At 68.5% G+C, this 19,973-nt stretch overlaps 2 protein-coding genes across 2 annotated transcripts; one reads left to right on the top strand and one right to left on the bottom strand.

Annotated features, from left to right (window-relative positions):
• The first annotated feature begins 1,476 nt into the window (after window positions 1-1,476).
• On the top strand, window positions 1,477-14,895 carry Pak6 (p21 (RAC1) activated kinase 6). Its single transcript, XM_048332589.1, has 9 exons — window positions 1,477-1,558; window positions 9,621-9,829; window positions 10,133-10,663; window positions 11,255-11,755; window positions 11,871-12,004; window positions 12,243-12,369; window positions 12,486-12,611; window positions 13,310-13,444; window positions 14,547-14,895. Exons 2-9 carry the CDS (start codon window positions 9,626-9,628, stop codon window positions 14,712-14,714), a joined length of 1,926 nt encoding a protein of 641 aa, XP_048188546.1. The 5' UTR covers window positions 1,477-1,558; window positions 9,621-9,625; the 3' UTR covers window positions 14,715-14,895.
• A 3,580-nt stretch (window positions 14,896-18,475) lies between these two features.
• On the bottom strand, window positions 18,476-19,618 carry Ankrd63 (ankyrin repeat domain 63). The gene has a single exon (XM_048332063.1). The coding sequence runs from the start codon at window positions 19,616-19,618 to the stop codon at window positions 18,476-18,478; it is 1,143 nt and encodes a 380-aa protein (XP_048188020.1).
• Window positions 19,619-19,973: the final 355 nt, after the last annotated feature.

Raw genomic sequence — 19,973 nt, 5'->3', positions numbered from 1 at the left:
ACTTGGCCGGTGGCCATTCTGGAACATGCACGCCTGGATTCAAACTGAAATGCACCACCGCGCGTCCGGGTCGCATTATAGCCCGGCTTTCCTGCCGCCCGGTCCCCCACCCTGCCGGAGCCCGGCGCTGAGGCCCAGGCCTGTGCTAAACCCCACGGGTGCCGCTCACCCGCGCGTCTGCGAGTCTACACCACGCCCTTTGAGTGTCAATCCTAGATTTGTGCACCTGCGTCTCGTTCTAGCCTGGGTTCAGCCAGCCGCCCCCCACCTCCACCCAGCGCCCCTTCTTCCCGCGGCCGGCATCGGGGGGCCCAGGCCCCAGAGTCACCACGCATGGGGAAACCACACGGCTCACCTGTCCTGGCCCCACAGGGCGGGAAAGAAGGAGGCCGGGGGGGGGGGGCGAGGGGGAGAGGAGGGGGCGAGGGAGGGGGGGAGAGGTGAGAGGAGGGCGAGGGGAGGGGGAGACCAGGTGTGCGCGGCCCTCCTCCCCGGGCGGCAGGGGGCGGCGTGGGGCTGGCGGTCCCCGGTCCCCGAGCCCGGGGGAGGGGGGCTCGAATCCGGGGTCCCAGGATGAGGCGGCCGCGGCCCCGGCTGGGAACCGAACTGTGAGGCCCGACCGCCCGTCGAGCCCGCCCCGCCGCGGCCCCTCGACGCCGGCCCCGCGCACGCCCGGGCCGCCTCCCCCCCTCCGTGGGGACGGGCAGGCGGCGGCGCCCCGAGGGGGCGGGTGGGGGGGCGCGGCGGGTCGGGCCGAGGCCTCCCCGCCCCCCGGAACCCCGCGGCCCCGAGCCCCGGGCCGCGCGGCGAGCCTGGTGTCCCGTCCCCGCGGAAGCCCCGGGCCCGGCCGGCGTGCCCGCGACGGGGGCGGGGGGGGGTGGGCGCCGCGGGCCCCGGGGCGGGCGGGGGCGCGGGGCGGCGAGGGGCTCCGCGCGGGGGGGAGAGGAAGCCGGGCGCGCGCGGGGGTCGCCGGGCCCCCCCGCCCCCTCCCCCGCCCCCTCCCCCCCGCCCCCTCCCCCCCGCCCCCCGGAGGCCGCGCCCTGACGGCCGGCGGGCGCTGCACGGACTTGTCCGCGCCCCGCCCGCCCCGCGCGCCCGCCACGCCCGCCGCCGCCCCTCCCGGCCGCCCGCTCGCTCGGCAGGTGGGTGCGGGGCCGGCCCGGGCCCGCGGGCCCCGAAGTTCCGGGCTGGCCGGCGCGGGGCGCGCGGGGGGGGAGGGGGCGGGGGCGGGGCCGGACGTGGCGCTGCGCCCCCCGATCGCGCCCTCCGCCCCGCGCCCCCCGATCGCCCTCACTCCAGCCCCGCGCCCCCCGGTCGCCCCCGCCCGCCCCCTCCGTCCCCCCCCACCGCACCCGATCTCCCCCCGCAGGGCGGCGGCGTCCCGCGGGCACCCCGCACCCGCCCCGGGCCGCAGCGGGGCGCGAACCCGCCGGTCACGGTGCTTCCGGTCTGCTCCCCCCGCCCAGGCCCGCGAGGACCGCCCGCCGAGACGCCCCGGGCCCCGCCGCGCCCCCGAGCGCCGACGACCCCCGAAGGGCGAGGGCGGCCGCCCGAGCAGGTGAGCGGGGCCCCGCGGGGGGGGGGGGCCGGGCCGGGGGGGGGGGCGGCGGGCACTCGGGGGCCGGCGGGGGGGGGGGCGGCGGGCACTGGGGGGCCGGGCGGGGGGGGGGGCGGCGGGCACTGGGGGGCCGGGCGGGGGGGGGGCGGCGGGCACTGGGGGGCCGGGCGGGGGGGGGGGCGGCGGGCACTCGGGGGCCGGGCCGCGGGGGGGGGCGGCGGGCACTCGGGGGCCGGGGGGGGGGCGGCGGGCACTGGGGGCCGGGCCGGGGGGGGGGGCGGCGGGCACTCGGGGGCCGGGCCGGGGGGGGGGGCGGCGGGCACTCGGGGCCGGGCGGGGGGGGGGGGGCGGCGGGCACTGGGGGGCCGGGCGGGGGGGGGGCGGCGGGCACTGGGGGGCCGGGCGGGGGGGGGGGCGGCGGGCACTGGGGGGCCGGGCGGGGGGGGGGGCGGCGGGCACTCGGGGGCCGGGCCGCGGGGGGGGGGCGGCGGGCACTCGGGGGCCGGGGGGGGGGCGGCGGGCACTGGGGGCCGGGCCGGGGGGGGGGGGCGGCGGGCACTCGGGGGCCGGGCGGGGGGGGGGGGGCGGCGGGCACTCGGGGGCCGGGCGGGGGGGGGGGGGCGGCGGGCACTGGGGACCGGGCCGGGGGGGGGGGCGGCGGGCACTCGGGGGCCGGGCGGGGGGGGGGCGGCGGCGGGCACTCGGGGGCCGGGGGGGGGGGGCGGCGGGCACTGGGGACCGGGCCGGGGGGGGGGGGCGGCGGGCACTGGGGGCCGGGCCGGGGGGGGGGCGGCGGGCACTCGGGGGCCGGGGGGGGGGGCGGCGGGCACTGGGGGCCGGGGGCGGGCGGCGGGCACTCGGGGGCCGGCGGGCACTGAGGGCTGGGCCGGGGCGGGCACTGGGGGCCGGGCCGGGGCGGGCACTGGGGGCCGGGCCGGGGGGGGGGGGCGGCGGGCACTGGGGTCCGGGCCCGCCGGGTGCCCTGCGCGGGCTGCCAGCCTGTTTGCTTTGGTTATTTTTGAGACGGGGCTTCCCTTGTGCCGTTTCCGCCTGTCACCGGCTCCCACCCAGCCTTGGCCGCGTGGAGGGGTGGGGTCTTCCTAAATCCCCCCTGTGAGATCTCTCCTGGTGGTGGCGGTCATGGGGCTCGACCCCTGGGCCTGGACACGGACCCCGCGCTCGACCCCTGGGCACCGCCGCAGCCCTGCTCCCGTGTTCTGTGGTTAATTGGCGAGAGGAGTCTCAAGGCCTTTCCTGCCGGGGCTGGTTTTGAACCAGGCTCCTCAGATCTCAGCCTCCCGAGTAGCTAGGATCATGGGTGTGAACCATCGGCACACCTGGCCCTAAGATTTTTTTCATTCGCACGTATTAGTTATACAAGGAAGGGTTTCATTGGGATATTTTTATACGTGTATACAGTGTACCTCATCAACCTCACTCCCGCTATCACGCTCCCTTATCCCTCCTCCACCTTCTTAAAATAATTTCAACCAGCTTCTTTGTTCTATTTTTATACATACGTATGAAGTATTTCAACCATATTCATTATCATTCACCCTCTTCTCTACCTGATCGTACCTGCCCCCCACCTCCCATCGGAACCTGTTTTACTCTCCTGTCATTCATTGGGAGTCTTCCTAACCTCTTGCCCGGACTGGCTTCAAACTGTGATCCTCCTGATCTCAGCCTCCAACACTTGGAGGCCTGGCGTCTGGGAACTGCCTAACACCTGTCGATTGGGTCTGAGAATGTGGTGTTCTCATAGGCCTTTGTGTAGAGTAGCTGTCATGAGAAACGTCTGAGAACCGCGGAGCCTGCAGCCCGGAAGGCTCCCGTCCCGGAGCGAGCTGCCGAGTGCTAGCTGAGGGTTGTAGAGCAGAGCAGTAGGAACATAAAACAAAGGCCGGGGCTGCGTTCCGGGACGGTTCAGCACAGGGCAGGGGCCACGTTGGCCAGCAATTCCGCTCTCGTGTAGCAGCAGCCCCCGCTACGGGGCACGCCACGTGTTCGTGGTGACCCTGAGCATGCTGGCATGTTGCTGTGTGACACTACCCGGGACCTGGAGTTGTGTCTGTTCCAGGTAGCTGTATGATTGTGGAAGATCCTCTGACTTTCCTGGGCACTGGGCAGAGTCAGGAGAGACTCCATTTGCCCTCTTCGACAATTGCTTTCCTCTGAGTCTTCATTTCTTGCTCTGTAAAACAGCTCGTAATATCTACAATTAACCATGTAACGCTTAGCCACTCACTGTAATGATTAACCACCACAGATACCCTTATAAATAGCACCTAGCACAATATACAGTGTGGCCGGCACTTCAAAGGTGTCTGCTGCCTTTGGGTGTCTCTTTCTTCCTCTCCCCGGCCACCTGTCATCTTTAAGACCTGCACAGCAGGTGCAGCCCCTCCCTGTGGTTTGATGTGGAGTGGTAAAGTGAGAAGGTAAAGAAAACCGAGATGCAGAAAGCTAAGGGTTGCAAAGCATCACGCAAACCTGGCATTTAGGGACGGTAGAGGTTCTCCTGGCCTGGCGTCGTGGGCCTGGGCTTCTGCGCGGAGACAGTTGAGATCTGAGAGATTGGGATGGTCCCTGGCTCGCAGGGCTCTGAGGAACTATCCTTTGCGTCTTCCCTTGGAGACAGCTTGTGTCCGGGAAGGCCCACTGCCAAGGCACTGGGCAGAGGTTGGGACAACAAACAGAGGCCATAGGACCATTGTGGCTTGTGCCACTGCTGGACCGTGTTGCTGACCAAACAGGCTGGAGCTGGGCCCAGGGGTGACCCGAGTCGATGCTGGCCTTCCTTCCTTGGCTGGCCAGCCTGGCTCTTCAGCCTCTTGCTGAGCCCGCGTGTTGACATACACTGCTGAAGGATCTTTCCGCGTCGGATTCGTGTGTGTGCGTGTGTGTGTGCGCGCGCGCGTGTGTGTGTCCCCATCCTGGGACTTGAACTCAGGGCATGAGCATTCTTCTTTAGCTTTTTTGCTCAAGACTTGTGCTCTACCACTTAAGCCACAACAGCTCCATTATGGTTGCTGGTTGATTGGACATGAGAGTCTCATGGACCTTACTGCCTAGGCTGGCTTTGAACCGCGATCCTCAGATCTCCTCCTCCTGAGTAACTGGGATTACAGATGTGAGTCACCGGTGCCTGGTAATCGTTGTATTCTTTTAAACATCATCTCATGGGGGCGTCTCAGAGTGCTGATTATTAATAATGCCCGAGTTACTCCCTGAGCAAGAGCGCGCTGTTCCTCCTCGCTCCCTGCTGTGCCGCCCCTGCCGTCAGCGTCGGGAGGAGAGGCCCAGGCCCCCAGGGCCAGGCTGGACCGGAACCTGAGCAGCAGCCCTTCGGCATGCTCGTGAGGAAGCCCGCTGTGTCCCCCCACCTACCCGAGTGTACCCCCACCCCGGTCTCGGGAGCCGTCAGTGGGGTGTCTGCTCTTCTGGGGACCAGGAGCCCGCCGCCTCCCTTCCCCTCGTCTGGACGGCTTGGGGATGCCCATTAGACTCCCCTCTAGTGGACGGCAGCCTCCCACCGCGCGCACCCCACAGTCTGGAAAGCAGACAGGGCGGCATTCTTTCTGGTGCTTTCCTGGGGATCCCTTTCATGTACTAAGCACCCGTTCCTCAAAGCGACTCGCTGTGTAAAGAAACGGCCACGCTCGCCTCAAAGCCGGGGTCTGCGGGGCGCGGTGGCGGCCGCGTTGGACACCGCCACTGTGGATGAAACGCGGGGCGGTTCCCACGGAGGAGCTCTGCGCGTGGCCGGGTGGGTTCGGAACCGCTGTCGCTTCCCGACGGCGCTGTGCGCATCCGACGGCGCGGCCCGCGTGAGTGCCGGCACTACCGCGAGTGCTGCACGCAGACCTGCAACTCTGTGGTTTCGTCCTGAGCTGGGAGTTCCGCCCCCCCCCCCCCGCCACGTGGCCCCTGGAACCCCCAAGCGGTCAGTCCTTCGTTGCTGTGAGCCCCCCCCCCCCCCCCGCAGTGGCTCTGCTTTCCCCGCTCGCCCGAGGCTCCCTGCAGGGTGAGGAGGAGCGCTGTGGATATTCATGGAGGCCAGGGGCAGCCCCGGCCTCCCGGCCTCCCGGGCTCCCGGGCTCCGACTCAGACTCGAGCCCAGGAGAGCGAGCGCTCGCGGGCAGGGTGGAGGCAGCGGCGGTGCCCACCCGCCTGGCGCCGCCCGGGAGCTCGCTCCCAAGACTTCCATGGAGGGCGCGGTGGGCACCGGGCCCGGCGGGGGCTGGGGCACATTAGTTCTCCTCTGTCAGCCTCCTCTGGACCGGGGGTAATAGTGCGTCCCACCGCTCAGAGCCGCCTGTCGCAGAAAAGGCCCAGCCATAGTAGCTGTTCAAGAAAATCCACCGCCCTGCGACGCCACCCTCCACGCTACCGCTCTGCAGGGCCCCGCGGCCTCGGGCGTCCGGAGCCTTCCGCCCGGCTCAGCCCTCCGGCCTCCTGGGCGGGGCAGCGTTTCCTCCAGGGAGCGTCTGCCGGGAAGTGGCGGGCTGGGGCGAGGCCAGCCCCCCCCCCCCCCCCACCGCTCTGCCGGGCCCGGGCCACGGAGCTTCAATCACGAGCAGGTTTGGGCAGGACTCCCGCTCCCGGCAGCCTGGGCTGACCTGGGCGTGGCGGGGGAGCAGGAAGCGCAGGCATTCCCAGCCCGAGATCCGGCCGCTCCCCGGGGTGAGGGGAGGTCAGGCGGCCAGCCCCCAGCCCGCCTCCGGCCCCCGCCCGTTTCTACCTGGCCTCTGAGGCCCGCACACTTCCTTTTAGGCTAGGAGGCTAGCCAGGGAGGCGCCTGCGGGAGTCCCAGCCTTCCTCCTCCCGGAAGAGCCCAGGGTGTCCCGAAGGTGGCCCCACGCCGGCTGACACTCGAGGACTCGCGTGGCCTGGGGTGCCGGGCGGAGGGAGCAGCCGCCTCCCTCCCTCCCTCCCGCCCCCCCCCCCCCTTCCCTTACTGCTGGTGTCCTCAGATTTCAGCCTCCTGAGTAGCTAGGATGACAGGCGTGCGCTACCAACACTGGCTCTGTGTTTTCCTTTGGAAAAGCAGTTTACCGTCTTTAAGGAAAACCTAGAACAGAAAGATGAGGTAGGATGAAGCCACCTGTGGCGAACACAGCGGTAACGCTAATGTAGTTCTTCTCGCTGTTTAGTGTATTTTCCACAGTCATGGCAAGTCCCCCACATCAAATGCATACCATCAAGAATTCTGCTTTGCAAAAGAACAAAGAAAAAACCGGGGGCTGCGAAGGTGGCGTAGCGGTAGAGCGCTTGCCTAGCATGCATGAAGCCCTGGGTTCGATTCCTCAGCACCACTTAAACGGAAAAAGCCAGAAGGGGCGCTGTGGCTCAAGCGTAGAGTGCTAGCCTTGAGCAAAAGAAGCTCAGGGAACAGTGCCCCCCAGGTCCTGAGTTCAAGCCTGGCAAGAAGCAAACAACAAATACCCTAATGGTTTCATTGGTTTCAGAGACCCGTGGGAGGGGGTGTGGACAGGTTTGGGTCTCAGCCCCCAGCCCGACACCGGCTTCATTCTTTTTTTTTTTTTTTTTTTGGCCAGTCCTGGGCCTTGGACTCAGGGCCTGAGCACTGTCCCTGGCTTCTTCTTGCTCAAGGCTAGCACTCTGCCACTTGAGCCACAGCGCCGCTTCTGGCCGTTTTCTGTATATGTGGTGCTGGGGAATCGAACCTAGGGCCTTGTGTATCCGAGGCAGGCACTCTTGCCACTAGGCTATATCCCCAGCCCTCATTCTTTTATCTTTTGCATAGGTATGCCGTCTAACTCCAGGTAATCCAGGGGAGCGATGCGAAGTTAGTTTTCAGGCTCCTTTTCCTGTCCTGGGTTTGCCATGGCTTCAGTTACATTTATTGAAAAGCGCATCCATTCCAACCATACTGCAATGTCACCTTTGTCATCAGTCAAGTGACCTCTTAGGCGTCTATTTCTGGAGTCTCTCTTCTGTCCCATTGCTCTACCTGTCAATCCTTCTGCCAATGCTATGCTGTATTAATTATGGTCGCTTTATAATAAATTTTGGCCTATTTTTAGTATAATCCTCCAGCTCCGTTCTCTAAGACTGTCCAGGCTATTCCTGGTTCTCTGTGTTTCTCTGTACATTTTAGAATCACTGTGTCAATTTCTGCCAAAAGAAATATGCTGAGACCAAAATAAATCTCTAGGTTAATTTGGGAGTAATTGGCATCCCCACAGGACTAAGTCTTCCAAGTCATGAACATTCGTTAATAATAATGGTTTTGTACTTTTCAGTGTCTCCAGTGTACTTTTGCACGTCTTTTGTTAGATTTATTCCTAGGTGTTTGATTTTTATTATGTAATGTTACATGGTATCTTCTTACCTCATTTTCTGTTTGCCAATTGCAGTATATAGAAATGCAATGCACTTTGTGTGTGTGTGTGTGTGTGTGCCCACGCGCACGTGCTCACACGCGTCTGTGATGGGGCTGGAACTCAGGGCCTCCATGCTGTCTGTTAGTTTTGTTGTTTTTGTTGTTGTTTGCCAGTCCTGGGCCTTGGTCTCAGGGCCTGAGCACTGTCCCTGGCTTCTTTTTGCTCAAGGCTAGCACTCTATCACTGAGCCACAGCTCCCCCTTCTGGCTTTTTCTATATATGTGGTGCTGAGGTATCGAACCCAGGACTTCATGCATACAAGGCAAGCACTCTACCACTGGGCCATATTCCCAGCCCTGTCTGTTAGTTTTTCCACTCAAGGCTGGTATTCTACCACCTGAGCCACGGCTCCACCTCCGGCTTTTGGATGGTTAATTGGAGATAAGGGTCTCATACACCTTCCTGCCTGGGCTGGCTTTGAACTGTGAGGCTCAGATCTCAGCCTCCTGAGTAGCTAGGATGACAGATGTGAGCCTCCTGGGCGGTCAGCTGCTCCACGGCAGCCGCTCCAGCCCTGGCCTTTCTCAGAGGGCATCGGCTGCCTCCCGGACCTGCTGCCCCCGCCCTCCCCCCCCGCCCCGATCGTGTGAACATGACCAAGACAGCGATGTAGTCAAGAGGAGGTGACGGCCCTGCACACCAGATCTGTAAGCGGCTGAGACGCCCAAGGAGTCAAACCAAGAGTTCCAGGAAGGGCTGGGAATGTGGCCTAGCGGCAGAGTGCTCGCCTCGAATACGTGAAGCCCTGGGTTCGATTCCCCAGCACCACATATATAGAGAAAAAGCCGGAAGTGGCGCTGCGGCTCAAGTGGCAGAGTGCCAGCCTTGAGCAAAGAGAAGCCAGGGACCAGAAAGAAGCCAGGAATTGGGCAGTGACCTCTCCATGTGCTGTGAGCCCCTTTGGAGGGGTGCTGGCCTTGGCCTCCCAGGCCCTGGGCTCCCCTGAAGTCACGGTCCCTCCCGGGTTCCCCATTGGGCTGCTCGCTGTGGGTGGTGCCCAGAGGGCCGCCACGCCACGCGGGTGCCCTCGGAGCTCCGCTTCACCCCAGGCTGTCCCGGGGCTGGGGGCCCCGTGACCTGGAGGGGCTCTTCAGGCTCCCCCCGTCACCTCGGCCTGAGCAGTGTGACTGCTGTGCGCTCCGCTCACAGGTGCTTTGTGTGTTTAGTTCAGCCATCCCGTCCCGGGACAAACCAGAGCTGACCGTGATGAGCAAATGGAAGACCTAACGCGCCACCAGGCTGGGCTTGCTGGCCTTGCTGGGGTCTTCTCCACTGTCCCCCTCGGTGGGGTTGGCCGGCGTCTTCCCGGCTTGCCCTCGCCCGTGGGCGTGGAGAACGGAGGCCGAGCCGGCTGCACAGAGTGAATCTGTTTGCCTTCGTCCCCTGTCCCTGTGGCAGCGGCGCGGTGTGCGTGATGGACTCTGGGTGTCAGGCGGCGCCTCCCCGCCAGGCTGGTCCTCAGCAGGAGCTGCGGCCCTGCGTCCTCGTTTGCACCGGACTCACCGGCGGCCCCTTCCTTGCTTCAGCCGGCCATCTCCCTGCGGAAGCAGGGGCGAGGGCGGAGGGGAGCCCGGGCTGGGAGCGAGGCCGGCACCCACCCCGGCCCCTGCGCCCCCCGAGCTGACGCCCAGCCTGCCCCCCGCCCCCGGCAGGTACCATGTTTCGCAAGAAGAAGAAGAAACGCCCGGAGATCTCAGCCCCACAGAACTTCCAGCACCGGGTCCACACCTCCTTTGACCCCAAAGAGGGCAAGTTTGTGGGCCTCCCGCCACAATGGCAGAACATTCTGGACACTCTGCGGCGGCCGAAGCCCGTGGTGGACCCCTCGCGCATTACGCGGGTACAGCTGCAGCCCATGAAGGTGAGAACTGAAGGGGGGGGGGGCTCGGCCTCTCCACCTCAGTGGGCAAAAAGCCCCTTGGGCATTGGGGTCCCCGCTTCCCTGGGGGCCCCGAGCGCGGCAGTGGGGTGGCCACGTTTACCAATAAGATACAAAGCGCCCCCTAACTTCGAATCTCACGGAAACCGCGAGCGGCCTGGTCTGGCCCGGAGCCCCGACGCGCGTGCGGAGATCCCGGGGCAGGGCGGGGGGAGGGGGGGGAGAGGAGGTGCCCCGCCCCCGGGCCCCCCGCTCAGCCGCGGCGTCTCCCCCCCCCCCCCGCAGACGGTGGTGCGGGGCAGCTCCGTGCCCGTGGACGGCTACATCTCAGGGCTGCTCAGCGACATCCGGAAGCTGTCGGTCACCAGCTCCAACACCCTGCGCGGCCGCAGCCCCGCCAGCCGGCGCCGGGCGCGCTCCCTGGGGCTGCTGGGCGAGGAGCGCTGGGCGGCCGACCCGGACATGTACCTCCAGAGCCCGCGGCCGGGGCGCGGCCACCCCCACGGCCTCTACCTCAGCTGCAACGGGGGCGCCCCGCCGCCGCCCCGGCCCGAGCCCCGGAGCCCCCGGGCCCCGCCCAACGGGCTGGCCGCCGAGGCGCCGGCCCCGGGCCCCGCCGAGCTCCAGGCTTCTCCCCCGGCCGCCCGGCCCGGCCCCGAGGACGCCCGGCCGCGGTCCTGCCTGCTGGGCCCGGGCGGGGAGGGCAGCCCCAGCCCCAGGGCCCGGGACGGCGGCCTCACGCACAGGCTGTTCCGGAGCATGTTCCCGTCGGCTCCCGCGGCCGGCGGCAAGCCAGCGCCCCCGCCGCCCAGCAAGGTAGGCCGGGAGCCCGGGCGCGGTCGAGCACGTTCCGTGGGGACAGCCAAGGTGGCCTTAGGTAACGGTGAACCCGTAGAGCTAAGACACACCGCGCGCACGCACACGCACACACACGCGCACACGCACACACACACACGCACACACGCTGCCTGAAGCAGATCCCCACGGAGAAGGGAGACACCCGCCCCCTCCACCCGCCCGACGCCCCGGCACCAAGGCCAGCGACCCGCTGCACTGGCACGGCCGAAGGCCCGGCTCCCGGCCCGCGGCCGCGCTGGTGACCCGGGCCGACGGAGCCTCGCCCCTGCTGGTGGGTGCGGCCACTGGGCGCGGAGGGAGGGCCCTGCCCCAAAGCGGTCCCCAAGAAGACACGCGCGGGCCCGGGACACCCCGGGAGCTGCTGCGGGGTCGGGGGGCTGTTTCCCAGAGCAGGACCTAGCCGCTGGCCACTGCTTTATTTCAAAGCCTGTGTGGCTCCCGTGTCCCCAGTTGGGTCCCACGCTCTACCCGAGCCTGCGCGCCACCCCCCCCCCCCCCCGCCCCCCTCGCACACCACCTCCCTTCCCGTCCCTTCCTCTGTCTCCGCAGCCCACCTCTGCTTTCCGGCCGCCCCAGAAAGACTCTCCGCCCAGCACGGCGGCCAAGGCCCAGTCCTTGCCCTCTGACCCGCCCGCGGGCCCCTTCAGCCCCCCGAGCGCCTCGGACACCAGCAGCAGCCCCCAGAAGCCCCCCCGCGCAGCCCCGGCGGCCGGCCGCCTCCCCGGCCGCTCCTCCCCGGCCGGCTCCCCCCGCACCCGGCACGTCCAGATCAGCACCAGCAACCTGTACCTGCCCCAGGACCCCGCGGCGGCCCAGGGCGGCCCGGCCGGGGAGGAGCCCGGCGTGGTGACGCACGAGCAGTTCAAGGCCGCGCTCCGGATGGTGGTGGACCAGGGCGACCCCCGGCTGCTGCTGGACAGCTACGTGAAGATCGGGGAGGGCTCCACGGGCATCGTGTGCCTGGCCCGGGAGACGCACTCGGGCCGCCAGGTGGCCGTGAAGATGATGGACCTCCGCAAGCAGCAGCGCAGGGAGCTGCTCTTTAACGAGGTGGGGGGCGGGGGGCTGGCGGGCAGCGCGCCTGGGGACACCGGGGGAGGAGCGGGTCTGCCTCCCGCGCGGCCCCCCCCCCCTCACCGGCGCCGTGCCGCTCTGCCGCCCCCAGGTGGTGATCATGCGCGACTACCAGCACCTCAACGTGGTGGAGATGTACAAGAGCTACCTGGTGGGGGAGGAGCTGTGGGTGCTGATGGAGTTCCTGCAGGGCGGGGCCCTCACCGACATCATCTCCCAAGTCAGGTGGGCTGAGGGGGGGGGGAGGCCGCCCCGCCGTTCCCTTGCCAGGGGGAGGAAGCGCTGGTGCCCCGGAGGATTGGGGTGCCAGCCGGGTCGTTTGAAGCCCCCTCCCTGGAAAGAGCCCGCCCAGGCTGCCCGCCCGACACACTGCCTGGGAACTCTCCACCACGCCCTGCCGCCGCTGACTCGCCCCTCCGTCGGGTGCCCCCCCTCCCCCCGCCTCCCCCCCTCTCCCGTCCAGGCTGAACGAGGAGCAGATAGCCACGGTGTGCGAGGCGGTGCTGCAGGCCCTGGCTTACCTGCACGCCCAGGGCGTCATCCACCGGGACATCAAGAGTGACTCCATTCTGCTGACCCTGGACGGCAGGGTAGGCTCTCTCCATTCCTGTGCTCTCCTTCCCCCCCCCCCCCCGCCGCCCCTCTGCGCTCTCCTGAACACCCCTCTTCCTCCTGGTCCTCCACCGACTCCCCCTTTCCGCCCCAGGTGAAGCTCTCAGACTTCGGGTTCTGTGCGCAGATCAGCAAGGACGTCCCCAAGAGGAAGTCCCTGGTGGGGACGCCGTACTGGATGGCCCCGGAAGTGATCTCCAGGTCTCTGTACGCCACTGAGGTAACCCCCAGCCCGCCTCCAGCCCCCCCCACCCCCCCGGAGCTGCACCCACGGCCCCGCTTCTCGGGGCCCCCACTTCGTGAATACTCACCTCCTACCTGGGGCGGTCCTGCGGTTTGAACTCAGGATCCCACCCTGGCTAGGCAAATGCTAGGCAGGTGTACCAATGAGACAAACCTCTCGCCTCGTCCCCCTGCGCTGGTGATTCTCAGATAAGGTCATTTTTTTATTCCAGCCTGTGCCTGGATCGTGATTCTATCATGGCTGAGGTGACACACACACCCCACCACACCCAGCTTCTTCCATGAACATCCCGCCCCCCCCACCCCCCAAGCTCGCTCGGTCAGCCTCCTCCCATCCAGCTCCTGGTCTCCCGCCAGGGCCCCCCCTGCCCCTGAGCCAGCCCCCCCGGCCTCAGCCCCCCATGCAGCTATGACGACGGAGAGGAGCGCTGGCTTCCTGCCGGGGCCGCTGGCAGGCGTGGGGCCGCAGCACTCCCTCGGTCCCAGGACACGGTGGGGTGCGGCCCGCAGTCCCCCTTCAGCGAGAGCGGACGGCCCTGCCGCCGCCCTCGCCCGAACCCCCAAAGACGTAGCTGAGCGAGGGGCGGCCGGCCGGGCAGGCAGGACACGGAGGACGCGTCCTCCACCCAGGGGCCCGCCGCCCGCCGCAGGCTGAGGCCCGCGCTCTTCCCGCAGGTGGACATCTGGTCCCTGGGCATCATGGTGATCGAGATGGTGGACGGAGAGCCCCCCTACTTCAGCGACTCCCCGGTGCAAGCCATGAAGAGGCTCCGGGACAGCCCCCCGCCCAAGCTGAAAAGCTCCCATAAGGTCAGTGTGCAAGCCGCGTCCGGCCGGCCCCGCGCCGCCCACAAAACCCCTGCCGCGCGGGCAGGAGAGCCCCAAGGAGCCCCAGGAGCCCCGCTGGCCGGGGAAGAAGCACAAACCCCTCGACTTCATCCGTCGGGCCCCACAGCAGAACCGTGGGTCCCCGCTGTGCTCTTTAGCCCCCTCCTACCCAGCCCACCCACCCCCCCCCCCAGGCAGAGGAGAGGAGGGGAGGGGAGAGGAGAGGAGAGGCCCGCCCTGAGCCGCCTCCTGCTGCCGGCTTAGCACGGACTGCGGGAAGGCACTGCCAGCCATGACGCCGGCGCGGAGCAGGGCCCCGCGCAAACGCCCCACAGGCCGGGACAGTGGGCCGGGGCGGCCCACCTGGCTTTCCCGGGCGAGGAGATGAGAGGAGACCGCCGCTGCCCTGACAGCCCGGGACTCAGCCTCGCCCGCTGACCCAGCTCAGAGCGAACCCAGATACAGCCTGGATTCCTCCTTCCGAGGCCCGCCTTGCCCTTCCTATTGTTCATGCTCATTTCGTCCCCGGCCTTTTTTGTTTGTTTTTGTTTTTTGTGTTTTTTTTTGTTTTTGCCAGTCCTGGGCCTTGGACTCAGGGCCTGAGCACTGTCCCTGGCTTCTTCTTGCTCCAGGCTAGCACTCTGCCACTTGAGCTACAGCGCCACTTTTGGCCATTTTCTATATAGGTGGTGCTGGGGAATCGAACTCAGGGCTTCATGCATACAAAGCAAGCACTCTTGCCACTAGGCCATATCCCCAGCCCCCAGCCCCCACCTTTTTATCTTCAAGGAAGATACATGGCAGACCTGACCACCATACTTCCTCGGTACCCATTGTGCAGATGAGGAAACAGAGACTTAGAGAAAACCACAGATTGCTTGAGACCCCACGGACCCCACAGGCCTGGGTCCTAATGCCAGGCCCACACCACGCCCTTGGGCTCTGTCTGGACCCTCAGCTCCCTGAGCCCCATTGTCTTGACCTGGGAGTAGTAAACTCCAGAGAGGGGGGTGGTCCTGGCAGGCAGGCCCCGCGGAGGCGGCCACGGAGTGTGCTCCCCAGCCCCCCCGCCCCCCCTCCGCAGGTCTCCCCGGTGCTGCGGGACTTCCTGGAGCGGATGCTGGTGCGGGACCCCCAGGAGCGAGCCACGGCCCAGGAGCTGCTGGACCACCCCTTCCTGCTGCAGACGGGGCTGCCCGAGTGCCTGGTGCCCCTGATCCAGCTCTACCGCAAGCAGACCTCCACCTGCTGAGCCCCCGGAGCCCCCCACTCCCGCCCCCCCCCCCCCCGGGCGGGCAGCCCGCCGGCAGGACCGCCTGTCCCGGCCTCTCAGTATTCTCTCCAAAGATGGGATGTGAACCCCCACCCCTGCCCTCTTCCCCTTGGGACAGGCCGGACCTGCGCCCACGGCCTCTCCCCTACCCCGTCCCGGCTGCCCTGGGGGCGGGGCGATGTCTAGGAAACCTGGAGGGCACCCCTCTTCACGTGGGTACTCAGTGCCCGGCTCTGGCTTCAAGCCTCGGGGTCTGCCGGAGTCCTTCCCTTCCTCCTCGAGGCAGAGCCCCACCCTACCTGCCTCGGGCCCCCAGTCCCCCCAGCTCTGCCTCTTCCCACACAGCCTCGCAGAACTGTGAATTGCCTGGGCGTAGGCCAGGGGAGGGGGAAGGAGGAAGAAGAGTGGAGTTGGTGTTCAAAATAGTATCACTTTACAGGGTGGAGAGAACTGTGTGTGTGCGTGCGTGTGCGTGTGCGTGTGTGTGTGTAAGGGGGAAACGTCATCCCGGGGCCTCCAGTCCCCCACAGCCAGAGTCAGGATGGCTGCCCACGCTCCCCCCACGCGCCCCCCCCCCCCCCCGGGAAGGGACCCGCCCCCCCGGCCCGGCCGTCCGCCTCTCAAGTCCACGTCCCCACCCGTCCAGGGGCTCTCAAGGTTTCAGGGCTTCTCTGGTGCTGTGGAGCCAGAGGCAGGAGGCGCGGGGGCGAATGTCGTGTCATTGTCACCTCTGTGGCCGGCTCATCAGGGACCCACCGACCCAGGGCAGAAGGCAGGCCACCTCCTGGGGTCCCCCCATCTGCGTAGGCCTGCCCCCCCCACCGCCTCCACAGACGCCTGCCTCCGGCCCCCCTCCCACCCCCACCGTCCTGAGAACACCCGGGAGGAGCCCCGGGTGTCCGGACCCCATCCAGATGAGATTTTTAGACTTCTCTGCCCCCCAGTGGCCGGCTTTAAGGCAAAGAACTTGTAAGGACTTTTTTTTTGTTTTTTTAAAGGGTCAGAGTTTTAAAAAAAAAGCATCCTCCCCAGAAACTTTTGTGAATTGTTTGCACTTGTGCCTGTTTTAAATTAAACTGAATGTTGCAACCTCTGGGCTCCGCGCTGCTTGTGGGATGGGAGCCAGGCTGGCCTGGGGCGGGCGGACGGACGGACGGACGGACGGGGCACCCGCGGGCTCACGGCCGGAGTCCGCACAGCCCCTGGGTTCCCTGGTGGGGTGGGCGCCTGCAAGGGGAGGGGACAGGAAGTGGGGGCCCTTGAGACGGCGCCACACGAGAAGGGAGACGCTGGGAAAGCATGACGGTCTGCGAGGACCACTTTCTGCTCCGGCCTCCTGTTCCCCGCTTCTTCCTTATACTCCGGCCCTCCCATGGAAGGTGCCGGAACCCGAAGGACGCTAGAGTTACGACAGCTGATGGGCAGCAGGAAGCCAGGAAATCCAGGTTGCCCTGGGGTTGAGGTGGTGGTGAAATGACCCTCCACCCTCTGGCTGCGACACTGGTTCCGGCCTCCCTTCCGGACACCCAGCCCAGGGGTCACGGACCCCCCTGGCCAGAAGCAAGGGGCCGGGCAGGCCCCTGTACCCCACCACAGCCCCTGTAGACCACCTCAGGGGCAAGGGCAGGGAGGGGGGGCCCCAAAGAGCAGCAAGCTCCAGAGAAAGCATCTTTCCATTCCAAGCTTGAGAAAGGGGGACAAGAGGGAGGAGCAGGTGGCAGGCAAAGCAAAGAGAGGCCCAGTCTTGTGGTGCAATGATCCCGGGTTTATTCACTACGCTTTGGAGTTCCGATAGTCCTGCCTCCACAAGTGTCAGTCCAAAAGGAGGTGCTCACATCCTTCAGTGTCACACGCTGACCCCTGAGGTGCTCCAGCGGCCTGGGCGACTCCTCACCAGGACAAAGGCAACGAAGGGAAACACGAAAACACTCAGCAAAGTCTCTACCCCTGTAGACGCGGCGATGGCCCGCCCCCACAGGCAGGCTGACGGCGGCGGGGTTCAGGGGAGCGGAGAATAGTAAGAACGCGGTTGCTGGCCGTGGTAAGGCGTCTGTAAGGACAGACGGCAAGGCAGTCAGACACACAGTGCAGGAAGCACCTGCGATGTGGGCAGTTCCACAGACAGGAACCATCTCTGTTGTTTACCCAACAACGATGAGGCCCCAAGGTGACCCCCTCGGTCATTCAGAAAACCGCCGGGGAGATGACAGCGCCTCCCCGACCACAGATGCTTTTTAAGACAAAACTCTTGTATTCTTACACCATTAAAAAAACTTCATTGAAATGAAACACGGCTGGAAAGGGAATACACAAGCAAGCAAGGGTCTGAAAGAAGGCGGCTCACACTTGGGGGTGTGGATTACTTCCCACCCCACCCTGAACCCCCTCAGGCTGCTCTACGTCTCACCCCCCCACCCCCCCGGACCAGGCACTGAGGAGCCAGAGAAGAGGGGGGAGGACAACACACTTCCGACGGAAAGGGGTGCCACTGTCAGGACTCCTGCTCGGGATGGGCCTGGCCACGCTGGGGCGAGCTGTTCCTGCCCCGTGGCCCTCGTTTCACTCCTGGGAGGTGACTTCAAGTATCCGGATTTGAGCTCTTAGGAGCGGAGGAGGGGTGCACGGTTGGACGCCGCCGCCGGCAGCCCTGACCCCAACCCAGTCCCCGTCCGAGCTCCGGGCCCGGGCGCAGCGCGCAGAGCCGCCGCCAGGGAGCGCGGGGGAGCAGGCCCGGCGAGGCCCCTCCGTCCCCGGCCCCGTCCCCGGCCCAGGGGGCCCCGGCCCCGGAATCCAGGCTGGGCGCGGGGCCCCCGGGCCTCCACCCCTCACGTCCATGTTCCGCCCGGCCCGGGCCTGGGCGTCGCAGGGACGCGGGGCCGCCCCTCCGGCTCCCCCCGGGGCTGGAGGTAATCTAAACCCGCGCGCGGCTCGCGTGGGCTCCCGACTCCCGCGCGCGGCAAGCGCTCAGCCAATTATCCCCCTCGCGGAGCTGCTATTTCGGGAGACATTGTCAGGTTCCCGAGCCTCCGCCAGCCCCGCTGCCTTCCGCCCCGCGCGCACACAGAGGCGCCCGGCACAGGCCGCCGGGGAGGGAGGGCCGGGGAGGGCCGGGGAGGGAGGGCCGGGGAGGGAACCCAGCCGCGGGGCGGCCCGCCGGTGGGCTGGCTCAGGGGTCCCCCAAGAGCTTGGGCGAGGGGAGCAGGGACCCCCCCACACCCACCATGCAACAGGCCACTGGCTACGCAGAAGCTGGATGAAAGACCACGGGTGACCCACCTCCAAAAGGCGTCCATGAGACCCAAGGCGGCCCCGCCCGGGCTCCCCTTCCTCAGCCCGCCCCGTCCAGACAGGCTCCAGACCCCCACCCCACCCCCACCCCGTCCCTCCCCTTCCAAAAGTAAGGGGAAGGGCGGCTGTAGAAGTTTCTGGAACTATCCTCAGTCGGCTGCTGGAGCTGCGCCCGCCCGGGGCGAGAGTCCCAAGGGTGGGGGGCCGGGGCAGGCCCGCAGGCCCGAGCCCTGGGGCTGGAAGTGGGGGTGTGCACCTGGCTGCAGGGCCGGAAGCCTGGGGCCCGGCTCCGACGCGTGTCGTCGAGGGAGGGGGGCGGTGGCGGACGTGGAGTGCCCCGGAGCCCGGGAGGAGCCCGCCCGCCCGCCCGCCCGCCGGGCGGCCGGGGTGGGGGCTGGCGGGGGTCTCTAGTCGTGGGGGCGGCGGGGAGGGCGAGCGGCCCGGGCCGCGGTTTACCGCGGGGCCGGCGTGAGCCCCACCGCCTCGGCGCCCGCCGGCCGGGGCTGGGGCACCGCGTGGGGCGCCGGCTCCGGCTCCGGGCCGGCGTCGGGGGCGTCCCCGACCAGGCTGGGGATGTCGGGGGCCGTGGACCGGCGGCGCAGGCCCAGGCGGCCGGAGCCCGGGGGGCCCTCGGGGTGGGGGCTGAGGCCGGCGGGCGCCAGGGCGAGCGGCGCCCCCCGCAGCCCCTCCTGCGAGCGCCACCGCCCCGTCCCCGCCCGGGGTGAGTCCGGCCGGGCCCGCCGAGCCCCGGCCCGCAGGCGCGCCGTCTCCTCCTCCGTCACGGCCCCGAGCGCCAGGCTCAGGCTCCGGCCCAGCTCGGGCCGCTCGCCGCCCGGGGCCCGGGGGCGGCCCGCGCCCTTGGCGTCGCCCCCGGGGCCGGGGCCGGGGCCGGGGCCGGGGCCGGCGGGCGCCCGCGCGAAGCGCGCCAGCAGCGGGCGCGGCAGGCGGCGGGGGCTGGGCCGTCGGCGCTCGGGGCTGGGCGCGGGCGGCGGGGCCGGGCGCTCGGGCGGCGGCGGGCTGTCGGAGCGGGCGCCGCGGGCCGCGGCCGCGGCCGCCGCGCGGCCCCAGGGCCCGGTGAGCGCCTGCACGCAGGCGCCGTGGCCGCGGGAGGCGGCGAGCTGCAGCGCGGTGAGGCCGGCGCGGTTGGTGCGGTCCAGGCGCAGGCCGAGGCGGCGGAAGGAGCGCACGAGGAACTCGAGCACGGCGCCGTGGCCGCAGGCGGCCGCCCACATCACGGGGCTGTTGCCCGCCGCGTCGGCCGCCTCGGGGTCGCCGCTGAACTGCACGAGCAGCTGCACGGCGTCCAGGTGGCCGCGCTCGCACGCCAGGCTGAGCGCCGTGCGGCCGCGCTCGTCGCGCAGGTTCACGGCCGCGCCCTGCTCCAGCAGCAGCCGCACGAAGCGCGCGCGCAGCGCGGGGTCCGGCAGCCCCACGGCCACCATCAGCGGCGTGCGGCCCTGCTCCGCGCGGCAGTCGATGATGCTGCGGTCCAGCGCGTCCAGCACGAAGCGGGCCAGGTGCACCTTGCCGGCCTGCATGGCGTCCAGGAAGGTGCGCGTGCCCGCGCGGGGACACAGGTCCTTGGGCTTGAGCATGGCCCGGCCTCCGAGCGCGCCCGCCGGGCTGCTCCGGGCTCCGCCGCCGCCGCTCCCTCCGCGCCGCTCCGGCTCCCGCGCCCTCCCCGGCCCGCCGCCCCCGGACGACGGGCGCCCCGGCTCGGCCCCCGGGCTCTGCGCGGCCGGCGCCCCGCGAGTCCCTGCCGCTCCCCGCTCCCCGCTGAGACGGCGGCGCCCGCCGCGCGCGCCCGCCCGCCCGCAGCCCTGGCGGGGCGCCGCTCCCCGGCTGCCGGCGCCGCTCCTCCGCCCCCTCGCGGGGGCCGGGCCACGCCGGGGCGCCCGCCGCCTCCCCGGGGGGCTCGGCGGCGGCGCGCGAGCTGCGGCCCCGCCGTCC

This window comes from Perognathus longimembris, chromosome 23 (assembly GCF_023159225.1).
Source record: "Perognathus longimembris pacificus isolate PPM17 chromosome 23, ASM2315922v1, whole genome shotgun sequence".
Taxonomy (NCBI): Eukaryota; Metazoa; Chordata; class Mammalia; order Rodentia; family Heteromyidae; genus Perognathus; species Perognathus longimembris.
This window is presented reverse-complemented; position numbering and strand designations above follow the sequence as displayed.

What these genes read in the sequence shown, in the direction of transcription:
- Pak6 (XM_048332589.1), top strand. Translation starts at nt 9,626, where the DNA reads ATGTTTCGCAAGAAGAAGAAGAAACGCCCGGAGATCTCAGCCCCACAG. An exon ending in CGCCCCCGCCGCCCAGCAAG is followed by an intron (nt 10,664 to 11,254) that starts GTAGGCCGGGAG and finishes CTGTCTCCGCAG; the next exon opens with CCCACCTCTGCTTTCCGGCC. An exon ending in GGGAGCTGCTCTTTAACGAG is followed by an intron (nt 11,756 to 11,870) that starts GTGGGGGGCGGG and finishes TGCCGCCCCCAG; the next exon opens with GTGGTGATCATGCGCGACTA.
- Ankrd63 (XM_048332063.1), bottom strand. Translation starts at nt 19,618, where the DNA reads ATGCTCAAGCCCAAGGACCTGTGTCCCCGCGCGGGCACGCGCACCTTC.